Source organism: Oryzias melastigma, linkage group LG6 (genome assembly GCF_002922805.2).
Source record: "Oryzias melastigma strain HK-1 linkage group LG6, ASM292280v2, whole genome shotgun sequence".
Classification (NCBI taxonomy): Eukaryota; Metazoa; Chordata; class Actinopteri; order Beloniformes; family Adrianichthyidae; genus Oryzias; species Oryzias melastigma.
In genome coordinates, this window is record NC_050517.1 from 645,372 (window position 1) to 671,275 (window position 25,904).

At 39.8% G+C, this 25,904-nt stretch overlaps 1 protein-coding gene and 1 long non-coding RNA gene across 2 annotated transcripts in view; one reads left to right on the forward strand and one right to left on the reverse strand.

Annotated features, from left to right (window-relative positions):
* The window catches only part of LOC112151688 (NT-3 growth factor receptor), a 33,862-nt gene extending 8,136 nt beyond the window's left edge, over window positions 1-25,726 (reverse strand). The window contains exons 1-16 of the mRNA XM_024280699.2: window positions 25,664-25,726; window positions 25,049-25,611; window positions 18,520-18,594; window positions 17,885-17,956; window positions 15,055-15,126; window positions 13,936-14,090; window positions 13,056-13,198; window positions 10,725-10,866; window positions 9,373-9,485; window positions 7,888-8,059; window positions 7,315-7,338; window positions 4,785-4,852; window positions 4,334-4,433; window positions 3,404-3,589; window positions 1,742-1,872; window positions 942-1,114 (exon numbers count right to left, since the gene is read on the reverse strand). Of these exons, the coding sequence (XP_024136467.1) occupies window positions 942-1,114; window positions 1,742-1,872; window positions 3,404-3,589; window positions 4,334-4,433; window positions 4,785-4,852; window positions 7,315-7,338; window positions 7,888-8,059; window positions 9,373-9,485; window positions 10,725-10,866; window positions 13,056-13,198; window positions 13,936-14,090; window positions 15,055-15,126; window positions 17,885-17,956; window positions 18,520-18,594; window positions 25,049-25,290 (1,868 nt within the window). The 5' untranslated portion in view covers window positions 25,291-25,611; window positions 25,664-25,726. The remainder of the gene's footprint in view (window positions 1-941; window positions 1,115-1,741; window positions 1,873-3,403; window positions 3,590-4,333; window positions 4,434-4,784; window positions 4,853-7,314; window positions 7,339-7,887; window positions 8,060-9,372; window positions 9,486-10,724; window positions 10,867-13,055; window positions 13,199-13,935; window positions 14,091-15,054; window positions 15,127-17,884; window positions 17,957-18,519; window positions 18,595-25,048; window positions 25,612-25,663) is intronic.
* LOC118598814 lies at window positions 15,763-16,542 on the forward strand. The gene is made up of 2 exons (XR_004947983.1): window positions 15,763-15,904; window positions 15,984-16,542. It is a non-coding gene; the product is annotated as an uncharacterized LOC118598814 (long non-coding RNA).
* Window positions 25,727-25,904: the final 178 nt, after the last annotated feature.

The window sequence follows — 25,904 nt, forward strand, 5'->3', positions numbered from 1 at the left end:
TTGTTTTTTATGGCATGGCCCCTTTAAAGGAAGTTCATATTCTTCATCTCCATATCCCCTCTCTCTGTTTGAGACCTCTGTGAGCAAAACCTGTTTGACTTCCACCCCTTAAACAAGGAAGAAAAATCTTAAGATCCCTTCTTAAAAAAACAGCCGTTCCTTATGTGACCCACTGCTGGAGAAGATTTGCCCCGGACATTCACTGGACAAAAGTTTGGACCTTGTCTTTAAAATATTTCATCCCCAACAAACCGTGGGATGTTTGCTTCAAACTTCTTCACAGAGGTTACCCAGTGAAGTTCTGCCTTCACATAAACAAAAGCTGCTCCTTCTGCAAACTGGACAATGGAATAACTTCTCATCTATTTTGGAAATGTTATTTTACCTCCACTCTGTGGAAGGAATTTTCCTTCTTTGTACAACATAACATTTTTTAAACATTACCATTTTGAATAAAGATGTTTTGTTTGGGTTTAACAGTATCAAGAGATCTCGCAAAAAACAACTTTATATAATGAATCTATAATAATACTGGCTAAAGCGAAAAAAAAATCCTATTTAATCTTTGGTTAACTAAAAGACAATATTGAATTTGTAAAATTATCTTCAGACCCTAAAGCTGTTAAGAATACTTTAGAGTCTGTTGGACTCTGAAGTTCCCATCAACAAGTCTCCGCTTCCTTTTGGGTTCTCTGGTCTGTATAAGGGCCCCCATAAGTCTAGAAAGACCTCGGGACACGAGATGATGAGTGCGAGGGTGAGATGGAAGAGCCAGCCAGTGACCCTCAGAACACATGATCGATGCTCTTTACCAGTGAGGTCAAATATCTCAGAGTTCTACTTCAACTCAACAGACGTCCAGCATGTCCGGATATGAAATTAAATGGGTGTTTCTTTCTTTGATGTGTCTCTGAAGGTTTGATGTCAGAGGCTGAACTCACCTGAGAAACTTATTGAGGTCCCCGTGCTTCATGTACTCAAACACCATGATGAGGGGGTCTCCATCCACACATACTCCGTAGAACTTCACTATGTGTTCATGCTGGAGGTTGGTCAGTAGCTCCGCCTCACGCTGGAAATCCTTCCTTGCTGCAATTGTGGGGTCCTTCAGAGTCTGAAAGGACATCGTGTTGGATTTGTGATTGAATCTCAGCATCCAACAAAGCTGGATTTCAGGTCGGCTCGGCTGGAAACTACACAGGTGGGGGCGTGTCTGTAGGGGCGTGTCTCTCCATTCTGAACTGCTCGCCTTCCAAAACGTTGGTGAGCAGGACCTTCACGGTGAACCGTGGAGTTTCTGCAATTTTTAGACAACCCCGGTGCTTGTTATTGTAGAAAATTCATATCTGTCCCCATCCCAAAATAGTAAAATGGTCGGTTTTCTCTTTGGAGTTCTAATAGCAGACCCCCCCCCAAGCAGGTGTGCTGCTGTTTAGCATTACAAACAGATTGACGTTCATTCTCTGTCTTATTTATTAAAACAAAAGATCTTCCGAAAACTACAAATAAATGCCATATTACAGTATCTCTTTAATTAAAAAAATCTCAATCACAGAAAATTAAAAAAAGTTTATTTCAGACAGAGTTTTATCACGCTGATCTCACAGCTGCACAGCAGGACGCCTGAGAACGTTAATAAATATTAATGCATTAATTATGTTCTATTAATCACACACGTTAACGCATTAACATTCACAGCCCAAAAAAGAGAAAAAAACTATTTCTACATCAAAACTCTTACCTTCACAGCCACCAGCATCTTGTCCTTAGTAGGACTGAGGTTGTAACATTCGGCGAGAAAGACCTTCCCAAAGGCTCCTTCTCCAAGCTCTCTCTTCAAAATGATGTCCCTCTGTTTGATATGCTGAACATCTGAAACACAGAGACATTTCATAAGAATATAAAAATGCATATAGTGGGCGAGATGTTTTTTTTCACTGCAATGAGCTTACGATAACTGACTCTGATGGCATGAACCTTCTTTATTAATTTGCTATAAAAAAGTCTCCAATCAGCAGAGAAGGTCACCAGATTTGTCTATCAAAATAGTTGCTGGAGGCATCTTTAGCGGACTGCTGATGATTGACGATGAACAGCATTATTATAAATATGAAAAAGAAAACATGAGAAGGAAACTGAATCTGACATGATCTAGTGAGATCATTTCAAAAACATTCAAATATCACAGAAAGCTTTCATAGAATATAGAATCAAGCCCTATTTTTAATAGATTTCAAGTATGTATCGTTTTTTTTGGTTTTTGTTTTGTTTTTTTAATAAATTGGAGTTCCATTCATAAAACCCACAGAAAAAGGATTCTAGAGAATTTGAAAACTATGAAGAAATCATCATTTACGTCTCAGTTTTTTGCAAAAAGATAAAGACAGAGGTCATGACCACATCGATTCAAAGTAAAGTGTTTAAAAATGATAAATCCACATTTTTTAAATTGTCCTTGAGCAAACAGATTAGAGCTGAGGGCGTCTTGAGTTGGGGATTTGTCCATCATCAGTCCTTCAATAGTCTGGTCAGGCTCCAGATCCTGCTGGAAGAGGAAATCTGCATCTCCATCCAGATCTCAGCAGAAAGAATCAGGAAGTCTTCCAGAACATTCTGCTAGACTGTTGCAGTGATTTTGGATTCATGACAGCAGAGTTCACCAACACCAGCGCTGGATTTTACGCCCCAAATCTTGACTGACTATAAAGATTTCCCTCTGGATCTCCAGCAGTTTGGGTTCTGGTCCTCACCAGTCTTCCTCTCAACCAGGGGTGTCCAAATTCAGGCCTCTTGCTGTTTTTCCAGAAACCATGCCTCATCTGCAACTGATTACCTGGATCAGGTGTCCATCCATCTTGTTCCACTCATCCGGGACCAGGTCGTAAGGGCAGCAGTCTAAGCAAAGAACTCCAGACTTCCCTCTCCCCGACCACTTCCTCCAGCTCCTCTGGGGGGACCCCGAGGTGTTCCCAGGCCAGCCCGGAGATGTAGTCTCTCCAGTGTGGCTTACCCGGGACATCCACCCAGTGAGACATACCCAGAACACCTCCCAGGGGAGGCGTCCATGAGGCATTCAGACCAGATGCCCGAGCAACTTCATCTGACTCCGCTCGTTATGGAGGAGTGTTTGGCCATAAAGGAGCTTTAATGGCAAGTTGGTTTTAAAACATACAGGACACCGGCCCTTCAGGCCCAGGTTTGGACACCCCTGGACTCTAAACTCTTGGACGTTGATTCCCAAATGAAAGGAACACTTTAATTGAACTTGAACCACTGGTCTACAGTCCAGTCCTTCTTCTCCTTAGCCCAGTAAAGATGTTTCCTTTTTTCCATTCTTTCTTTCTGCTCAGGCTGTGGAAGCTGAGGTCATTTGAGAGCAGGTCCAGCCTCTGCATGTACTTACAGGTGGTTGGTTTGCTGCAGTTGTGTCCGTGTTTGAAGTACTGCGGGTTTTCTATAACAGGGATCCTGCTCATTCCGATCGCCACAGCATCAGAACTGAGATCCACCATGCAGGGGCTGACGATCCCATGATTGACATGATGGAGGGGGCTGGCAGAGTCTTCACCACTCATTCCTGCTGCTGGACCTACAGACACACACAATATACCGTCACAGATTACACAGATCTCTTAGTTTACTGTGGCTATGATCAGGCAGCCGGTTGAAGGCATGATTCCTGCTCTTTGGCCGTTTTTATCCTCCAAACACAGTTTTTTTAATTTCCTTTGTTTAGTTCTCCTCTCTTTGATTTGTAAAAAGTCCATCTGCATTCACACTAAGTGAACCTCACCAGAGTTCATCTGCAGGTGACCAAAGACCGTCATCTCAAGAGAACCATAGTTCTCTTATTTGCTCCAAACAGGTTGAATTTCACAACATTTCAGTCCTGTACTGCACCCCGTCACCGACTGGAACAGAGACCTGATGAGACTGAACAGGACTCCATTTCATATGCAGCTTAAAGCAAACTGATGTACTGACCTCAGCCTGGACTAATCTAAGATAATGACTCATTCCATATCTACATTTTCTGAAACTGCCTCCCCTGAGCCAAACGAGAGGTCTTTTCGTCAACACGCTGAATGCATGGGCAGCTGCACACTGTGGAGCATCAGTCAGGATAAGATCTTAATGTGGTGCTGGAGCACATCGTCTCTGCTGCTGGAGAACGACAACAACCACAACACTGTTGTGAGTCTGTAACAGACCAACACAATCAATGTTGTACATTTACGCTTTTATGGAATAACTCAGATGTTTAACAGATGAACTCAGTTACCTTGACAAATATGAGATGCAACAACGAGGATGTTGAGGAACAAAGTCTCACCTTTCATGCTGAACTTTGATCGTCTTCGATACTTGATGAGGAGAAAGAAGACCGTCAGCATCACACAGGCGAACCCTGCCACTCCGACAGCCACAGACACCTGCAGGTCAGAAACACGCTCAGGACTGGAGAAGATGATAACCTCTCCTTTGAACGAGCTTTGATCTGACGCCATCATAAATATATTGACTAAAATGCAAACACGACTGAATTTAAATCAAAAGCGAATTAGAAGAAACCATTTCTTTCCACATCACTGAGTTTCTTCAAGGATTTAACCACCACAGAACCGTCTAAAGCAACCATCTCAGTGGCTCTGAACCAGTGGTTCAGGCAACCATGTAATTTGCTCCAATGACTGGTGTACTGCATTGATCAAAATACCAAATTAAACAATGCTAAAGCATTAAAAACAATGCTGGGAACTGCTGTTTGCACCTGAGCCACTCACCCTGAAAGGATCTTCTTTGGGTTCTTGGCTCTCAGAAACTGGACCACTTGAAGAACCAGGAGATGTAACTGGAAAACACAAGAGTTTATCATTAAACACCTGATAGGAAAGAGACCCCCATAAACATTCATTCACACCTTTTTGGTTCTAAAATGAGACCATGAAAGAAAAACAGCCTCATAACTCACCTTTTTTTAAAAAATTGATTGTTGATTAAGAGAGGAAAATGTGGTGAATTTAAAAAGAGAATTATGTTCTTTGGGAATCTGACATTTTTCACACCCGCTGCAAAATACAAAACTTACTTGTGTCAGAGTGTGGGGAGGAGGGGTAATGGAGGCAGGAAATCTCCTCAGAAATTAATCAATCAGAGGACAGGAGATCAAGACAACGCTGTTTCTTTCTGAACCGCTTCTCAGCAGTGGCGCACCAGGCTGGGGAAAGTCACGTCAAAGCACTACTTTGGCACTTCCCTTCTTTGTCTTTTAGTAGTAAATATAATCTTAAAAATATACATAGGAGAGTTCATCCCGTTTATAGACCAGCTATGGTTGAATTCATCAGAGGGGATTGATGTAAGATTTTTCAAAATATTCTTATAAGTTGTTGTTTTTTTCCCCGAAAACTCTAATTAAATCTTGTGTGCATTTTTTCTTCACATTAGATGCAAGTTATGTGTCAAGTAAGTTCCCACATTATATTTCACAAGTGCACATTTTTCTCACGTTTTCCTTTTTTCTACAACTTCACATTCACTTTTACATGTGTACATGTTTACATTTCTTTATTCGCGGTTTCACATATTCGCAGGTTTTTTCACGTGACTCTTACGGTTTGTCACAAAAACTTAAACAACTCAAGATGCTTGTTTGAAACTTTTGGTTCCAAAAGTGCTGCAGGAATTTCCCAGGAGGGAGGCAGTCTAAGAGCACACCAATCCGCTACACACACAGGAGCACACACACAGCGAGCCTGCATGGAGAAATGACATCAGCTGACTCAGAAGCTAACTGATAACCGCGGAGGATAATTATCATTGAGAACATGTGTTTATTATGGATGAAACCAGTAAATTCTGGATAAAGATGCCCACTAGCACTTATTTGATAAGGGAGGAAGCACACACTTTTTTAAGGCAAAGAGAGACAGTCCTCATGAAAAGTTTGAAGTCTGTTGTTCTGGGGGGAAAAAAAACTTCTTTATGAAGAGCAATACTCCAATGTTCTTTAATAAATGTTTCAAAAGCATGATCAGAAGTGTTTTTGATGAGAAATAATCGGTAACGGATGTTCTCCGGCCGCAGAGGGAGGGGGGTGATACAGAGACTGGGCTTCTCTGTATTCGCGGAGGTTTCTGGTCCCTAACCCCCGCAAATAAAGGAGAGAATACTGTATTTTTATCTCTACAGTCTGTTATATACAAAAATATGATCGCATTTGCCAATAGTGTTATTTTTTGTGAAAAATTGGTTATATTTTAAAAATGGACTGGATTTTCTTGCGTGTCTTGGCGTAACTTCCTACAAAAATTGACGCGGATCACTTGCGGCTCGCTGAAAAAATAGAACAGACGCCAAAACGACTGCTGCACTACACGAGCTGGCCACTGAAGACAGCGGCGCTTCTGTGTCTGGTGTGAACTACACCATAGGTTAATCAGGGCGCCAAATGGAAGTGGCCTCTGTTCCGCGGTGCTTCTGTGTGCGGTGTGAACCAGGCGTTAAGCTACAGTGTTCTTGCATATTTCATTTTCATCTATTTGTTTGATTTCTTTTTTATTTTATATTGACCAATTATTCATACAAATAACTTACTTTCTTTTCTTCTCTTAATCTACATAATAACATAACATAAAACATAACCTAAAGGGGAAAATGTGAGGTCCACCTGCAGCTGAGGGACCAGAGGGTTCATAGCAGACGTTCAGACGTCTGTTGCTGCATGATCACTGGGCCTTGCAGAGCGTCTGTTATCAGACTAGCTTCAATCTGTGAGCAGCTTCTGTGAGTTTAGTCTTTACCAATGAAAATTATTTTTACAGAAGAACCAATGAAGGCAGCTTTTGATCTGATTTTTACCATTCTGTTTTACTTGATGGTAATGTGTGTGGTGGTGTTTGAGTTCGGTTAAACTAATACAGTAAAACCACTTGATGCTTACAAAAAATATAGAAAAAGATGAGGGTGACTTATCGGAGAGAAATCATATTCCTGATTGTGATTTTTATCCACATTCTTCAAAACATGAATGTTCAATCTGCTTTGTTTGTAATGATCAGAGAATTTCTTCACCACAAATTCCCAGATGAGCGACTCCTCTGAAGTAGGTTACAGCAGACAGGTTAGCGTTCAGTGCACTGTGACTAACCTCCATCATTTATTTAGGTTTATTTCTTCCTACAGGACGCAGACGGCGTGGGGGAAGAGCAACTTTCCCCTTTTGCCATCTTTCATGCACTATTAATGTTTTTTTTTGTTGATTTCTCATATGAAAGCACGTCAGCTACAGTATCCATGTGAAAAAGCCCTTACAGAAAGGAGGATCCGTGGGGGGATCTGTGGGAAGAACAGAAGAGAAAAAAACAGTAAAAATGACGACCACAAACATCAAACATGCTGAGTTTATATTTTACAACTTTATTCAGAAGATTGGAAATTCACTGTTTATTAAAAACTATATTTAGCGAAATTCTGGGAAAAAATAAAATATTAGTTTGTAACTTTTAAGCTATACTGACCCAGAATTTATTTAATTTTTTTTGTCTTTTTTGGAAGAATTTTCATGAAAACGTCACAACCACAAAATACTAACCACAGCTTTTGAAGATATTTGCACATCTTTACAAATTCTTTCAGACAACAAGCTCTGGCCTTGCATCCTCAACTCAAACAGGAAGTCAAGAAAATCAAGAAAATATCTCTTAAAACTGGGCATTTTCCAGAACATATCTGATTAATGTTTGCTAAAATATGCAAAACGTTTTAATTAGATTTATTTCTGCTTCAAGGTTTTCTCAAAGGAAATCAAACTGCTTTCATGTTGGATCTATAAAGGAGCAGAGAACAAGCGCAGAGGCGGACATTCAAACTTAACCTCAGGCTTACCTTCCATGAAGAAGCCGTACACGGACCTGTTGGCCACGCCCAGCTGGTTGGTTGCCATCAAAGTGTAGATGCCATTATTGTGGTGAGTTGGGTTTTTGAAAGTGAGGCATCCCTCTATGTTATCCCGGTAAATGTCCATGTCGGTGCGCACATACTCTGTGTGGTAAATTTCCTGAAGGGAGAATGTCAGAAGAAACAAAGAAATGAACAAACAGTCTCTTCATTACGTTTTTCATGTTTTTCCATCACACTTTTGAAATGTTAGACTAAGTCACGACTAAATCAGCAGATTCCGTCCAACAAACACAAGAATAACAAATATTATTTAGAGTTTAAAAAGACTTGCATCAGTTTAGCGTTGAACTAGCATCGAGGACCAGAGGGACTTGAATCTAATATGAGATAGTTTTGAGGAACAGAACCCTCAAACGGGCAGCTGTGGGAGAAGGTTTTTTCAGGTTGGGTCTACTTTGGTCTTTGGTTCTGAGAGCCCCATGAGTGAAACAAAATGTCTGTTTCAGCAGAGTCTACAGAACAATGTACATGCCTCAAAGAAAACCCCAGTTTCATTTACCACTAATTATTAACCGATCTTCCTCAGCTGCCCTGTGGTGGGGCGGGGTCACTCAAATAATTCAATAAAGTAATTTAAAGGCCCATTTTGAAATATCGGAGGAAAAAGCATTAATACACAAGTAGGGATGTAACGATTAAGTCAAGCCACAATTCAATTTGATTCACACTTTTAAAGTCACAATTTCAATTTTTTCCATTTTGTTTTCTCAACACAATGAAATAAATATATTATAAGATCAAGTATGTTTTCTTTTTGTCGTTTACACCAAAATCTATTTTTTCCCTACTTACAGAAATGATTCAATACAAATAAACAAATATACATAAAACTGAAATGATCACAAATCCTTTCATACTCGGTTCATGTTGCACACCCACAACCCCCCTTAGCCGCTGTGCGCACTCGTCTGGGCTCACGGCGTAAATGACCCTTCATGTGCAGCAGAGAGCTAAAGAGAGTTCATAAAAAAGAGCACGGCTCCCGGGAAGAAGTCAGAAGGAATATGTCTGTGTGGTCATCACCCATCACTGTTGTCACGGGAGATTGGGCAAAGTTGCATAAAAATGTAAAGTTGCAGGGGGAGGAACAAATCTCGGCTTTGCTTGAATATGTCCTTATGGTTGCAATCGCAACATCGCCAAAGGAGCTGCGAGAATTTACCAGGACTGGGGGGTAGATGAAGAGCACGCAGCCAGTCCCTGTCACGCGCACACACACATACCAAGCCTGCATGGAAAAATGTCATCTCCTCTGCATTTTTCTAAATTTAGGCACAGGCAGAGACAAACCGATTTTTTTATTTTCTGCAGCAATGAACATGTTGACGAGTTTGAATTGGTTTTTAGTCGATTCATGAAGAATAGTTACATCCTTACTTATACAATGGTTTATCAAAATGAAAATGTCACCTGGTTATTGTGGAACCATTTTAGAGTTGGGTGGGGGAAACCTCGCACAGTGAACTCGATGCAAGTGTCATGGAGACGCTCCGGCTTCATCAGGTTCACAATAGAAGGTGGAACTGAGGAGAAGACAGGTTTGGTTCATCACAAACAAGTCTACAAGATTTAAAAGGTTTAAAGAACCATACTCGAGTTTCCTCTGGTAGCTTAAGCTTATTGATGATGGACAGATGCTCGTTAAAGGTAAACACAGGAAAGATGGGGTTAATATTTACTTGATAATATGTAGCATTTGCCTGTTTTCTCCTGTTCCTTTTTCCAGTGTTTACTTTAGGTCTGTCATAGTAAACAACATCACAGCAAAGTCTATGTTCCTAAACTATTCCCTGTTTAAAAGACAAGTGACTCATTCATATCATTCAGAATAAATATGTTCTAATTTTAATGACAACAATCAAATTGATTTAGACAGAAAACAAATATTTTTTCAATGCTGGCTTTTGAGTGTCCAAAATATTTGAACAGAAGTCAGAAATATTACAAGGAGATTCAGATTATTATTTTTTTTTCTACAATTGCTTTAAAGTCTAACAACATCTTTAAAGCCATTACTTCTCCTTTGTTTTAATATTTTCCAGGCATCTTGGTCCACTTCTGTTTTCAGTTCTCTCTAAAGAACTCTTTATAAACATATCCTTCACTGAAGCGCCTCCGCCTGGTAGGATCAGGCATTATGGAAGATCTGATCAGATGACACATTCTCACTCCAAACTCGTCCTATAGTAAATGGACGAAAGGTTCTGACCCTCTCCATGTCACTCTTGGACGTTTTGGGTGTCCCAAACTCATCTTTTTTAACGTGTTGGTCATTCCCATTAAATCACAAGTTCCCAGCCCTTTAGATGCTGTACTGGATATAGTACTGGACACAGTACCGGTCCCGATACTAAGGTTGGGGACCCCTGTTTAGCGTCTGTGGCCCGGTACCAAGCGGCCCTTGGACCAGTATTGGTTAACGGCCCAGAGGTTGGAGACCCCTGATTTAATAGGAAAAAACCGACGACTTGTAATCACTCAAAAAGTCACACATAGGGTGCCCTAACCATGCGTCCATATAGGACGAGGTGGGAGAGAGAATTCATTGGATCAGAATTCCAAACCATGTCAGCTGACTAGTCCTGACAACCATGAAGACTTTGGTCTTCAGGGTAGTGAAGACTTCTCCACAGAAAAGCAGGTGTCATGATCTGTCTTATTACACTCATTTTGTGGAGCTGGTGCCTGATTTACAACTAGTTGTGAACAAGTACAGATAAACATGGATTTGGTGAATGTGGGTCTCGTGTTGAACAGCTTACATAAAACAGTTAGCTGAATTGTAGCGTTGCTCATGCCCACTTCATTGGTGGCGGTGCAGTTCAGCATGAAGTTGTTGTCGTCTCTGCTCATGTTGACCAGTTTGATGATGATGGACTGGATGCCATTTTTGTAGACTTTGTCCTGGAAGCACAAGTGGATCTTTCAGTCGTTGACTCGTCTTCACAATGAAGGTTCGTATTTTCGACAATTAGTTTTGGCAAACACATTTCAAAATATCTGCAGACATCAGCATATTGTGTATTCCTACAATTCCATAAATGTAAACATAATATATTTTCAGACAACAGTTTATGATTCGATTGTATGATCTGCAAGATTTACCACCAACATTTTACTATTTCTTTTTCATCACTTAAAAGTAGCATAAGTGAATCTTCACAAAATGATGAACAAAAACAAGGTCCATGAAGTCCATAAGGTGGCTCAGTGGCCTTATGGTAGAGTGTTCGTCCTGAGACTGGAAGGTCGTGAGTTCAACTCCCGGCTGAGTCATACCAAAGACTAAAAATAAGACCCTGCTTGACACTCAGCATTAAGGGGTTGGATTGGGGGGTTAAACCACCAAATGGTTTCCGAGCACGGCTGTGTCTGCAGCTCACCACTCCCCCAGGGGATGGGTCAAATTTCACACATCTAGGTGTGACAAATATGGGGACTTTAACTTTAAACCATGGGGTAAGGGTGAGATTAACTCTGATCTGAATCCTGGTTGGTATGTCTGTTTGGTTGGTCTGGCTGCTGTGGTCACTTTGTTCCATGCTCTGACATCTTTCAGAAAACGGAAATAGTGCACAAGGGTAGAACTGAAGACATTTTTGTTCAGATCTGAATTATAATGGACACTAGAGGTGAGCAATACTGGGAATTTGGGCATTGATCAGATACTAAGTAATAACAGGGCTAGTATCGCCTCATCAATACAGATACATTTTTTTTCTTGAAATGTTTGTTTGAAAAACTATTTTGGAAACATACAATTTTTAGTTATTTTAGTTTCTAAGAAAACACAGAATTGAGACTTTTGGCAAATAGGAATGTTATTTAACTAATTACAAAAACTTGAACTGAACCTACATCAAATGTAGAACATATATGATAAAAATTGCATAATACAATGATAATATGAATAAGAATAAAACAGAAACTGTAAGAAAATTTAGAAAAAAGCAAAAATGTAACAGCACCACAAATCATATATTTTTATAAACAAAAGCAGTAATAAAATATCAAAGTCACTAGTGAAAAATGTAAACAAAAGCAACAAAAAAAACAGCTATTGGTGCAAATATGTGGCTCTTTAATGACTCCACTCTCCGATGAAGCAGGGATGGTGGTCGGTGTGAGCAGCAGCTAGAGAGGAGATGGGGCGCTGTTTACACAGAGAGACAACGTTCCCAGATTGGGCAGATTCCCGCACAAATTGGGTGGGTATTTCCTGAAATTGGGCTGTTTTATGCCCAGCCTGGCAACACTGCAGACAAATAGACGCTCCGCTCGCATGAACACCATAAGTATATTTAAGATCTTGACTGTACGTATTGAAGAAAAACTGCGACAAAAGTATCAATCTCATCATGCTAATATCGATGCTATCTATACACTGATCAACATACCCACCCTTAACCCTAGAGAACTATCACCGGGTGATTTTCACACAAGCAAAAGTATTTACATGATTTCCAATATATTGCTTTTTTCTGAATGTTATGGTTCCCTGGATAAGGTCATACCAGTCTTAGGAATGGGTGGACCAAAGACCAAGTCTCCAGTATTATTATCTTTATAAGGATTTTTTTGTTCTCAAATTCCTCATTTTTTCCCCCATTTTTAACCATGTTTTTAGGATTTTCCTATGCTTATATTTCATATTTTTGTTACATAAACCAAAATAAAAGGAAGCTACTCTAATTTACCACGCATTGTCACATTTTGCTTTATTTTTTATGACAAATACTATTTGTTGGGTATATTATATCAGGTAGAAATTACCTGGAAAAAGTGATTGTTTAACTTTTTATAGCAAAAGTGCTATGGGTTAATGGACAAAAAAAAACAAGTCAAATTAGAAAAACAATCCTGCTTTAGTGTGGATTGATAAGGATAACCTGAGGTGCGTCTTCATCCAATGAATCAATTAAATAAAGCATATATACCGCACCTCTCAGTAAATAAAACTTGATAGCTTTTTCTACTACAGATTGTGACTGTTGCTAGCAGATGCCTAAATTATTCATGAAGGAATTTCCAGCAGTGTGCCAGTATCAGGTGTGGGGCTCATCTGGCTCTGAATAGAGCTGAGTTTGTTGTACCTCCTGCGTATTGATGGAGTGCAAACCGTTGACAGGCCAGTCCATTTTCGGCAGCGGGGACCCAGAGCCATTACAGATGGCAGTCACATCATCTCCTTCAGCCACTGTTATGTTGCTGCTGCTGACTCTGGCCACTGGCAGCTCTGAAACGGAGAAAAAGCCTTTGATGCTTCAGAGATGCTCGACACATTGAGGACGGCCTCAGTTCACACAGCAGAGGAGATTCTTGAGGAGCTTTGAGGAACTGGAACAGATTACTTGTTTCCTGAAGTTAACTTTTTCACACACGGAGCATCACTATCATCTAACAGCAGAAATGTGTCTTCTTTAAATGTATTTATGTATTGTTAATACTGATATTACATAGCAATTGTGAATACATAATTGTTAGCAGTCACACAATTATACAGACCTGAAAGCAGAATATGATCAAAACACATAACAACAAAAAATAAATAAATAAATGGGCAAAAGTTTAGATTTTTGTCTAAAAAATAAGAAAAATGTACTGTACATTCATTTACAGTACTTAAATGACAACATTGGTTGAATATTTGACTTTTTTCAGTAGAATAGTTCTGATTTAAAAGAAAAAGATCTCTCAGTACACAAAACACTTCTGCTTTTATTTTGGTAGGGTTTCATTGTGAATTTTATTCCATCAGTGGGATTTACAGTCAAAGTTTATTTCATGTTTGTTATATCCACATTAAAACATTAGATGAACACTGTTATCCTAAAATATCTCATCTGTAATTATGGGTTTGATAAACTTTTGAGTATTTGAAAAATCTGTCTGTCTTTATGTTTTAAAAATATATTTTTTTAATTTTTAAAATGTTACACTGAACCTAAAAAAGCACAGACTTGGTAAACTTACCGCAGTCGCTGACATTCATGTCCTGAAGCAATATTCTTGTGTCATTAAAGGTACAGTACAACTGTTGGCCGCTAAGCTCCGCCTGTCCTCTCTGTTGCCATAGCTGCAGCCAGCGGATGCCACAGCCGCAGGAAAACATCACCTCCTCCAAATGTCTAAGAATTAAAAACAACGTTTCATGAACTCCTGCTGGAGGACAGAAGTGGAACTTTAAATGATGAGTGACAGATTCTGGTCTGACACCAGGATTACTCCTGTGAATCAACAAGTCACAGATCAAACCATGATTCTTACTAATTCAAATATAATGTTTAAATGGTTGTAATGCATATTATTTTTTACTCAATGTTTACAAATTAAAATATTGTGTATTCAATCACCTTCATTTAGAGGAAGAGATCAAAATCAACAAAACGTAACAGAGCAAAACAAGGAAATGTTCAGATCATTAACATTGTAAGCATTGTTCTGCTTCTCCTGGAAGGTGTTAAAGTTTGGCCACTAGGTGGCACTATAGTAGGACAATTTATTCCAGAAGAAGAAAGTATGAGCAAAAAACTGTTTTAGACTACAAATAGGTGCTTTAATATATTTCCTTAAAGGAGTTTGGAAAATTCATGCCTGTGAGTTTATAAAGGTGTTCATTTAGTCAGCAATGTGTGTTTAGGTCGACGGAGCGTTAGCATTAGCCGTCCTATGGGAAATTCCATTAAACGTTAGCATCAAGCTAGTGGACTTTAGCTCTATGTACTAAATCCATTTATATTTTTTATAAATCGATTACTGATTTGTTTCACTCAGTCCTACAGTCCACCCACGGGAAAGGATACAGCCCCCACAAAGGTGGCTGGCCCATCCAAAATGGATTAAGATGGGAGTCTGGGCCAGACCTGACCACAATCTTCTTGGTGTGTGTGTATACTAAAGGGGTCAGTTAAAATTGGTGGAATAGGGCAACATGAGTAAGATGTGCATCATGGTATTGTGTGTATGAGGAAATAAGAAAGAATGCATTCAGACAGTAACTTCTGCTAATCATTACTGTTTCTCTTATTTTAGCTTATTGATTAGTGGAGATTCAAACACAAACAAAAAGAAAACAATCACAGGTGGACTCACAGCTCTGTAAGCTGAAGATATGCAAAGCTTTGCCATGACAGCGTCTTCAGTCGGGGGTTCCTGGAGAAGTCTCTGAGGGACACAGCAAAAAAGCCACAAGTTAAACCTGTTTTCAGAATTCTTCTTTAGGGATTTCTATTTTACTTTACTAATTTGTATATCATTTATCTGTGCAGTTTCTTTTAGCTAATTTATATTTAGGTTTGCTTCCAACTCATATTGAAAAAAGAGTAAAGACTTAAGATGAGAAAATCACTCTCGTCTTGAAGAGAAGAAATAGAAGAGACATTTCTGTGATTCGTTTCTGTGCTCTTCTGCTGTGAAAGTCACTTCTGTAGACCACAATTACCAACTCCCCGGAAGGCACAGTAGCTAGCTGTCCTTAGTGGGGCAGATTAACTACATTTTTCATAGGTGCTTGTATCATCAAAATTGGTACCAATCAAAGCAAATGTTAGAGGAAAAGCACGTTATCCAGCAAAAATCCAAGATGGCTGCCATTTTTCAAGATGGCCGACTTGTCAACCCTGGTAAATGCTCTTATTGACATAAAACTTTAACCTACACAATTTGAATAATTATTTCGACATTACAATGAATGTATTCTTATGTAGCACATACAGTAGTGTCTCATCAATTTCAAGATATTCACCAGTTTTCAAAATGGCAGCGTCTACCTTGCTGAAAATTGGTCATGAATCTGGATCACTCCACCCTGTCAACTCCTCTCAGCAGAGCTAATCAGTCAATTGACTCCACCTGAGCACCTCCCTTCTTAAGGAGCTGCAGACCTTCAGCTGGCGTTGGATCATCTTTCACCTCTGCCTTGTTGTTGAGTCAGTGAGTTCCAGTGCGTATTTGTTTTGGAGTGCCTGTTACTCTGCCAAGCTGCTTCCCTCCTGCACTGACCTGTCACCTTTTTCTGTTAGACTGGATCCTCTGCAGTTTACCCATGATTTCCAAGGGGAAAGGAGAGACTGAGACAGATCCAATCAAGTTCTGCTCTACAGTCAGTCCTCCAGTGTCCTCCTCCACAATCAACACCCACCCTGAGAAAAGACTGCTACTCCACCTGTGGGCCCAAGACTCCACCTGTGGGCCCAAGACTATTCCCTGATGCTTCTATCCTTCCTGAGCTAAACATTTTTTTTCTGAAGCTTGTTGTTACAGGGGTTTCCATATCAATATTTGACAGTATTTCCATAAATGTGTTGATGAAATGACAAAAGAACAGCCAAGTCTGGGAAGTTCTTTGGTCAACACCCATTGCTCAGCCATGCCAGCAGTTAACAAAGTGCTGCGGGTGAATGTCAGGGACCATGTAAATGCTACAGCAACACCTGGAGATGCACACCACTCTGCAGCTGCAATTACATGGAGTAAAAGAAGCACTTAGCATGCACAAGAAAGCTAGATTCTATACTGGATCACATGTGGTGTGACCTTGTACATATGACATGTCAACTGGCAACTTTGCCAAGACGTTGTTTTCTTGCATCAAATTTTCATCATACTACAATAGCATTATTTTAAATTATGTTTTCAATCCCTTATATCCAAAACCATATATTTTGATAAGTAGATCATCAGCACTACTGTACGAACATTCAGACCAAATACTGTGGAGATGGATATGCAAGAGCTGGCGATCTTGAAAATTGGCTGTCATTTTATTTTTGAAGTTGGAAAACATTTTTTTTTTTTTTTTTTAAAGTAGGTTCTGTTGCAGATATGTGCCAAAATTGGTGCTTGTATCACCAGGTAAAAGATTGTTTCAGCAATTCCTGGAAGTCACGCAAAATCCCACTGCAATCCTCTTCTGATCTGTTGTAAAAGTGTTGCCAGTGGTCTTTTAATGATTATGCATTTTTAGCCAAAAAAAAACAACAACAAAAACTGGTGCCTGCCCCCATTTCCTGAACCATTTTATTTTCACTCTCTCCTGCTAGCTTACAGCTTATCACAACCCCAAGCTAACATTAGCCGAGCAACAAAAATGGTGAGAAATACTGGAGCCATTCAGCCGTCCAGTTTTGATGCAGATGCAGTTAAAATGAGGAAAACAAATACGTTCATGGATCTGTTTGCGAGTGGATGCAACAGGATAGACTAAAGCAGGAAGCTTGCAGCCAACTGAGCGTAATACTGCTAAAAGCTCATTTAAGGGCGTTTTTCATCTGCTCCTGATTCACAACAGTTTGAATGAAAGAAATTCTGATAAAAGCAGTTTTCTTCTTCATTTAATTTATATATGTCCTCCATGAGAAAAATGCTACAAGAACATTTTAAAAATGCAATTTTCATCAGAGTATGTCCTTAAGTTCCTCACAGAGATCCACTTAAGAAAAAGTTTCTGGATTTGTCACATTTTAATAATTGTTGCAAAGTGTTGCAATTTAGCAAGTGTGAGTTACAGAGTTCTGATCACACTAAATAAAGTCAGTAACTCATGAGAAAAACCCTCTACTTTTAAACTCTTATATCAAAAAGTAAGGGTTATTCTGCCTGATCATAGAATCCAATTTTCATCTGGTGCTCATGCAGAAGATCCCCTCTGAGGTCCTCCCTTTACTACCTTCTGAGACAACCTCATTGAAATAGGATATAATCAAGATTTGGGGGTGGGGCATTTCTAGACACTAATCGAGACCGTTAACCAGGCGGTCTTTGGCCTCCTATTTCATGAGGACTACCTGTGTGCCCCATCCACCTTTGCACATTTCTGCCCTCGCAGAGAGCCCGTCGGTGAGGCCAGTTGAGACTGACTAACAAACTTAATTTTCTGTGATTTTGGAGGTCCTATTTCTGCGTACGTTTCAGGTGTACTCACATGTACTCCAGGTAAGGATTGCTGGAGAAAACCCGAGCCTGGATGAATTTCAATCCGCTCCGTGTAATTGTCCTTAAACACACACAAACGCATGTTCACACAGAGAGAAGGCACTTGCAGATGAACTCTGGTGCGATTCACTGTTGTGCAAATGCAGATGGACTTTCTAGGGACCAAAGGTAAGAGGAAAAACAGCCACAGTGAGAGTCTGAAGAAACAGGAACATGAAGAGGTTTGGAAACGTCTGCTGGGTAACAGCTGGGTGCACTGAGGAGCTGCATCTTCATAGATGACTGTGGGACTCGTTTCTTTTCTTCTTCATGCTTCCTTTCTGTCCTGTCTGAGTTCATTTCAGACAACAGTGCACCCAAGTGGAGCAGTTGGAACAGCAAGATCTTTTTTAGAAAGTTTGGTTGCTGCAAACTTTGTTGAGTTGATTAAAAAGATCAAATGATTTTTTGATCCTGATTACGGTGGCACGAGTTTATATTTAGAGTAAACTGGTGTATTTCAAATGTGATTTTACAAATATGTTTTTCCATCCATCAAAGAAACAAATATAAAAACTGCCGTCACTTTAGAGGTCTGTGTTGTTGAGACATGAACTTGTTTTCACAGAGACAGCAGGTACTCACAGTCGCTGTAAGCCTGGATAAAGCTCCATATCTACATCTCTCAGCATCTCCAGACCAGTCCAGTTCTCTATGTGTCTGCAGGGAAACACACATGCAACAATAAAACCAGTACATTTAATATCAGCATCAAAGACAATCAGACAAACATTCAGTCATTACTTTTTTATTTAAAAATTAGAAAAAAATATCTGTACTTCTATCTGTTTTATTTATTGTGTTCATCCAAAAGTAAAGATAAAATGCCTGAAAAGCTGAAGGTAACATTTTATCCTCGAATTAAAACCAAGAAGAATCAGCTGCACTTTTGTGAGCACAGAAATGTTAAAGATCATTTGAAAGATTAAAATCTTCATATTTCAGCCAATAACACTGAGGATTTACAATGATACCTCAGTCATACAGAAAGCCTGGCTGATTTTCCTTCAGAGGAGTCTACTGGTTAAAAAAAACTGATTGCATGTTGCTCCATAACTTACCTTAACGTACAAGCAAATGACATAATTCTCAATCCCAGAATCAGAATCGAAGCTGAAACAAAGTGTGACTCTAAGTCTAACATTTGTCCTTTTGAAAACTCACAATGAAAAAAGAAAAGTTTGTTTGTGAAGACAAAGAGGAGGAAAACAGCAGCTGTGGGAAGGATAACAGATGAGGATTATGGGTATTTTTAATTACAAAAATGTGTTTTAGTCAAAACATGACATTAAGTCAACACAGATCAGGCTTTTGTGACAATGGCTGCAGATTCCATTGATTTTTGTGGCAACATTGGTGCATTAATGATGAAAATATTGACTTCTTTAGCATTTTTATATTAGGCAGCATGCTGGTATTGACGCCTGAACAATATTGATCTGCAGCTTTTTGTCATAATGCATTTATGAGAAGATCTGTTTCAAGCAAACATATGAAAAGGAGGACACGTGTTATGCAGTGTTCATGAATGTCGGTCAGAATCCGTCTGTCTCCTCCAAAGCTTCATCCATTTTCCATCACTGCGTTTCCTCGCTGCAGGTCAGTTTGAATGAAGGCTGGAAATTCACTCTTCATCTGTGACTTTCATGCAATCATGCTTTTCTTTTGTCTTTTTTTTTGTTTGCTTGTTCACAACATTAGTTTTTTCTGAAAAATCTGATTACTTAGGAACTTTAGGGAAGTGACATAAAAAGATATTTAAAAAGCCAAAGAAAAAAAAATCAAACAACTTTCCTGCTCTGTTTAACCCTAGAGCACTATTGCCAGGTGATTCTCACAAAAGTATTTACATTATTTTAAATTTGTTGAATTTTCTGAGTATCATGGGTCCCTGGGTAAAGTCTCACATGTCCCAGGAATGAGTGGACCAAAGGCAGAGTGTACAGTATCATTATTTTTTTTTTTCTTAGGAATTATTTCTTCTTAAATTCTTACTTTTTCAGTCATTTTCAAGCATATTCTTAGGATCTTCCTATACTTTTTCCCCACTCTGTTGCATAAAACACAGTTGAAAATAAAAGAAAACTACTCTAATTTATAACATGTTGTCATGTCTTGATTAACTTTTTATGAGAAATACTTTTTATGGGGTATTTTATGCCGGGTAAAAATTACCCGACAAAAGTGATGGAGTAACTTTTTATACCGAAAGTGTTCTAGGGTCAAAGCTAACAAAAACTGGCTTCATGGTGTGGTTACAAATGTGCATGTGAGACTGGACCCCGCTAATGGCTCAGATATTTTACCAAAATATTATTTTTAAACAAGTCAATCCAACAAAATAGGCTACAGATGATGAAGTTGCCAAGGACGGGCGTGCAGATTTTGTTTGTGTTGGTCACGGAGGTGATGCTTCTAGCACATTCTCACTCCCAACTCGTCATATATGGACGTTTGGTTCAGGCCCTCCGAGTGGTGGGGGAAAAGATCTATTTTTAGATGCATCAATTATGATCCAGGAGCAATTTTGAATCATTTTATACATTTTTAATAATCAAAAAAATGAATATGACTTAAAGTAAAAGTAACAAGGGGAAGTAAACACAAAGCTTTTCAGTCTGACATTTTTGAAGAGCACACAAACATGGTTGACCTTCCAGATCTCGTCATCCGACCGGCCCCGGCGTCACTTAAAGGGGCCATACCATGATTTTCTTTAGTCTTTCAGTGTAAAGTCTATCCATATAAATCATCATATATTACCTTTGGAACACTAAAAAACAAATTGTTAATGAATTATTTTTGTGGACTCTTTTCATACCAGGAAGTAAAACGACTCGATGTCTGAGGCTCCGCCTTTCACTCCCAGAGGATGCCGCCCATTTCATGACGTCAACCTAAAGCCATCCTCGTCAGTGCATCATCCACGAAAAAAAACCTACATTTTTGGGGTTCACGAAGCTTGCTGATCACCGCTAACTTGAGCTGTTAGCTTCGCGAATGAAGTGTTTGAGTTAGCCTGGGGGCGGAGCAGACTCTTCCTGGAGGGGGCGGTTCTCAACCTGTGATGTCAGCATGTGAGGACCTGATCATTTTTGTGGGTATGGGAGGGGCTACTGTTGAGAGCACAGGTTTTCAGAGGATTACTCAGAAATGAGTGAACGGATCTAAATTCCGCTTTGGAGTTTTTTTATAGAGAGGATTGAACATTATAATACACTTGAAAGTTCCAAAAGTTGTTTTATGGTATGACCCCTTTAAAGTGGCTGGAGGCATTTTCGCTTTCATAGCACTGAGGGTCAATTGGATAAAAGTCACACGGTGTAAGTTATGTCACACCGAAATTAAATATATAGGGAACAAAAAAGATTTGGGAAATCACAATGTGCATCTAGCTAGAAAATATTTGTTTAGTTTGATGTGAGTTAAAGAGCGTTTCATCAAAGCTGGTCACATAATAAAACGTAACTTTATCTTACTTTTCAAAAGGGAAAATGTTACCCATTTGATGCTGTGAAAGATCTTTGATCATCAAACAAAATATTTTTCATGCCAAAATTTTTATATTCTCAGTTTACTGAAGCCCAATGAGGCAAATTTTCTTTGTGATTTTGGGCTATATAAATAAAATTGAATTGAATTGAGCTTGACTTTACTTAAAAATGTTCTTTAGTGGAGAAAAGTAAGTCATGTTGGTCTAGTTTAGGGGTCTGCAATCTTGAGACACTTGAGACTTTTTAACTTCTCCATAGTGGATCTCTGGCTAAAGAAAAATAAAATATTAGTAATTTTTTTAAATTTAGTTTAATTAAGTTTATAAATGTATGGGTGCGGTGCACCCTGAAGATAAACGTGAAGGTTTTTACATCTCTGCCGGCTTGATTAGGTCTTGTTTGTTCTATGCTTCCTCCAGAATGCACAGATTTCAAATACTAAGTAAAACTTTGGTAAAAAGTCTGATCCTTTATTAGTTTAAAGCATATATTATCTAATGCTGTCCAGAGCTTCACTGGGAAGATCCAGTCTAGCACAAGGCGTCTTTTATTTTGAAAGGAAATCAAACATGCTTCTGTCTAATGTAAAAAATAATTTGTATTCATGCCACAAAAGAGCATAATTCAGATTTATTATTTAAAAGATATGTTGTAATGAATGCAAAGCAGTATCAAAATAAGACTTTACGGGTCATTCTAAGTAGAAAACAAACCAAATGGCTCTTTTACTGTTTTGTAGTAAAGAGAAACATTTCTAAAAAAAATGCAGATCTTTTATGCATTGATAACTGTTTCATAATCAAACTGTTTTATAATTGAATCATTACCTCCTAAATTGTAATCAAATCGAGTCGTGAAGTGCCTCAATCTTTTGACAGGCTTCTTCTGTTCAATGAGGGGTCCCCAACCTCCATGATACAAACCGGTCCTGGAATGTTTGGTACCGGGCCACAGACAGGGAAAAAAATTAAGTCACTAATCCGGGGTCACCAACCCTTAGGGCACGAACTTGTACCAGCACTCTAACACCTCGTTTCCACTGGGCGGTCCAGACCGGACCGGACTGGTATTTTGAGCTTTTTCATTGCAAAATGGGCCCGTTCAGCAGGACCGACTGGTACCATTTCTGGTCCCGCATTGGTCCTAGCTCCATAGTAAAATGGTGTGGAGCCGTGAGGGCGAAGCTTCTGTCGTCACACAATGTAACCCATTGATTGGTGGAAAGGTTTTACCACAACAGGAAGCGTCCAACCAGCACGTTTCCCGACTCAAGATCCAAACTGAAAGTCTTGTCCTCTTTCGGCTGGATTCTTCTTCACCCAACGCAATCTTCTTGCAAAGAAGAATAAATTATCTATAAAAATAATCTTTTTAATCTTCCGTCTGTTTCTGAGTCAGCTGATGCTATAGTCACTTTCGCTGTAGTCACCCTGTTTCATCTCACAGCTTCGTCATCGCTCTACACCCCCCATGCTTTTTGATGGTCCAACGTTCAATGGAAACTCTCCCTTGAAATCCCCGGACCCTCCTAAACCGGTCAAGAGAGGACTGGTCTGGTCCGCACCGCTCAGTGGAAACAAGCCTAACCCTAACCCGGTACCAGTGTCGCCTTGTTATCACATCTAGTCTTCTGGAAGAGACCAAACTGAGGGTGACAGAGGGGTGGCCTGGAGCTGGAAAATAAACAACAGCAGCATCTGGACCAAGTCTGAGGTTTTAAAACACATTTAGAAGAGGACACTAAGCCCCCTCCCTCCATGAAATTAAACTGAAATGAAGAACCTCTTTGAGCTCACTCAGTGCCTGCATCCTGGAAAGCATATCAGACATCTGAAGACCTCAGATGGCGACTGGCGCCCTGCTGGTGTCCAGGCGTCCTCATTGAGCGCAGACACAAACTGAATCCACTAAATAAAGCTGGACCCGGCCCAGAGCTGCCAACAGTTTACCTCCTGCTCTCGTTCTTTTGTCATTGTGAAACTACAGAGGCGTTTTCACCCTGCTGTGCATCGTAACCACGTCTTTCACTTGATTGTGCCCATAATGGGCATCTGGACATCTTCTGATGCTGGTATTTACATAAAAAAACACTTTGATTCACCAAAGTTTGAACTATTACGTCTTTTTAAATATGTCAAACTAAAATGCAAGTTTCTTTTGTTAAATATGAAGATAAAAACCTTTTCAAAACGTTTCTGATTGCATCTAAATGCCTCTTTTGGAAAAAAAACCAATAAGACTCTGTAGCGTTTTGGAAATGGACGATTCAGCAGGGCGTGTTGCAGAGAATCGCATCATAGTCCATCTGTCTGAACAAAACAAGATCTGAACAAAAAGACGAGAACTTTCATCCCAACCAGGAATCTTCATATTTGGTGTTTTGATGCGCCGTTTCGTAATAAAGCAAACATTTTAGTGAATAGAACGATGAAGCTGAGCCTTCTTGTCCAGAGGAGTTTGTCTAAAATTTCAAAGAGTTTAAACCTAGAAAATAAAACTAAAATTTGGATCCATAAACTCAAAAAATATCTCCAGTGCTCTTGGATTATTCAATGAAATTCATTGACACAGACATGTTCAAATTAAAGAGGCATTCCTGATCTACTCTGGAATGTGGTTTCATTTCTTTAAGGATATGTGACCTGATTTGTGGCAGGAAGTAAAACTTTAGTGAATGGACAAAAATGAAAACATTCATTCAATGCAAAAGGGAAAAAGTAAAATCCAAACAAGCAGAAACAAACAAGTCAAAATAGAAAAATAACAATGGTCGGCTTTCAAATGAAATCTGCTTTGAGTGAGACAAAAACACAAAACCTTCCTAAGAAAACCCGATCCTCACAAATCATTATGTAAATTTAATTGTTGTTTGGTAACACTTTATCGAAACTCTATTATTTTTAAATATACAGTATTTCTGTGTTCAGTTCTATTTATTTAAAATTTTCCCAAAATGTTGTAGTTTTTTTATTTTATGTTTTTATTTCTCTTGTTTTCAATATGTGGATATTAAAGAAGGTAATGGTTGGACACCATGCGGCGAATCGGTGGGGTCGGTTAGGATCTGAATGAATTCTACATTTCTCAGCTGTGAGCAACACTTCATTTTTAAAATTTAAATGTATTTGTAGAAACATTTAAAGCTTAAAACCGAAGGCTTGAGAATATTGTTTTAGCTACTAAAATATTTCAAATTCTCAGTAAATGTTTGAGATCATGTGGATGTGAAGACCCGTGAACAGAGCAGCTGCAGGTGCAGACAGGTGACCTACAGACTGGGGGTGGGGGAGGGGGGTGGACCAAACAGGAGCTGGAGAGTCTGATCCAGGAGGAAGCATGATGGAAGTGTTCCATGTTAAAGTGTAAACCTGCTCTGATGTGCACTTTTTGGCAACAGAGACAAATGATTATTGATTGATAATTAGATTGTGTGGCTGCAGTTCTCCTTTAATGCCTCACAGACTCTACTCCAAGTCTCCAACTGGAAAACAATCTGATTTGGATCAATTAAGGAGTCAATGAAGGAGGTGACGGAGAACGGATTTAAAGTAAAACTAAAAAGCCCCATTCTCTTGAGTTTTGGGGGTCATTGTGAGATGTTGTCGCGCCTGTGGACTCACATGGAGGTGATGTTCTCCAGCAGGTCCTCCTCGCCGACGCTCAGGTTCCCCGCGCCGCTGGGGCCGTGGAAGGACGGCATGGGGAACTGCTTGCTGCTGTCCGGCCTGTTGCAGAGGATCTCCGAGGAGGTGCAGGAGCAGGAGGGATGACAGTCCAGGAGGGAGCTCCGGCCGCTCTGGAGGAGAATCAGGAGGAGAAGCAGAACTTTCCAGAGAGGAAACCCAGACCCCAGAGCATCCATCCCGCCGAACACAGATTCTGGTCCGTTTCACGTTCTGACGTTAAAACACGGAAAGAAAAAAAAATAAACAACCCGCGAAAAGTTTCCTCAGAGCATCACTGCTGCGCTCTCCTCATTTCAGAGTCTGAAGCCCAAATGAGCAGTGATGCGCGCTCGAGCGCGTGTGCGCGCGAGCGCTCCGTGTGTGCGCGCCTGATAGAGGGACTCTGAAGAAGCCAGACACGAATATGGAGGGGAACAGGGTTCATGGAGAACGAGTAATGAGTCAGTTTACTGTTTTTGTTCACTTTGGGTTCCTTTCTCATCCATCCATCCATCCACCTATCATTCCATCCATCCATCCACCTATCACTCCATCCATCCACCAATCCACCCATCATACCATCTATCACCCCTCCTTCATTCCTACCTCCCTCTTTTCCATCCATCACTCCATCCACCCCCCTTTTCATCCATCCTTCCATTCATCCCTCCATCCATCCATCATTCCGTCCATCCATTGATCCATCCATCCATTCATCCATCCATCCATTCATCCATCCATCCATTCATCCATCCATCACCCTTTTCATCCATCCATTCATCCACCCCTTTCATCCATCCATTCATCCATC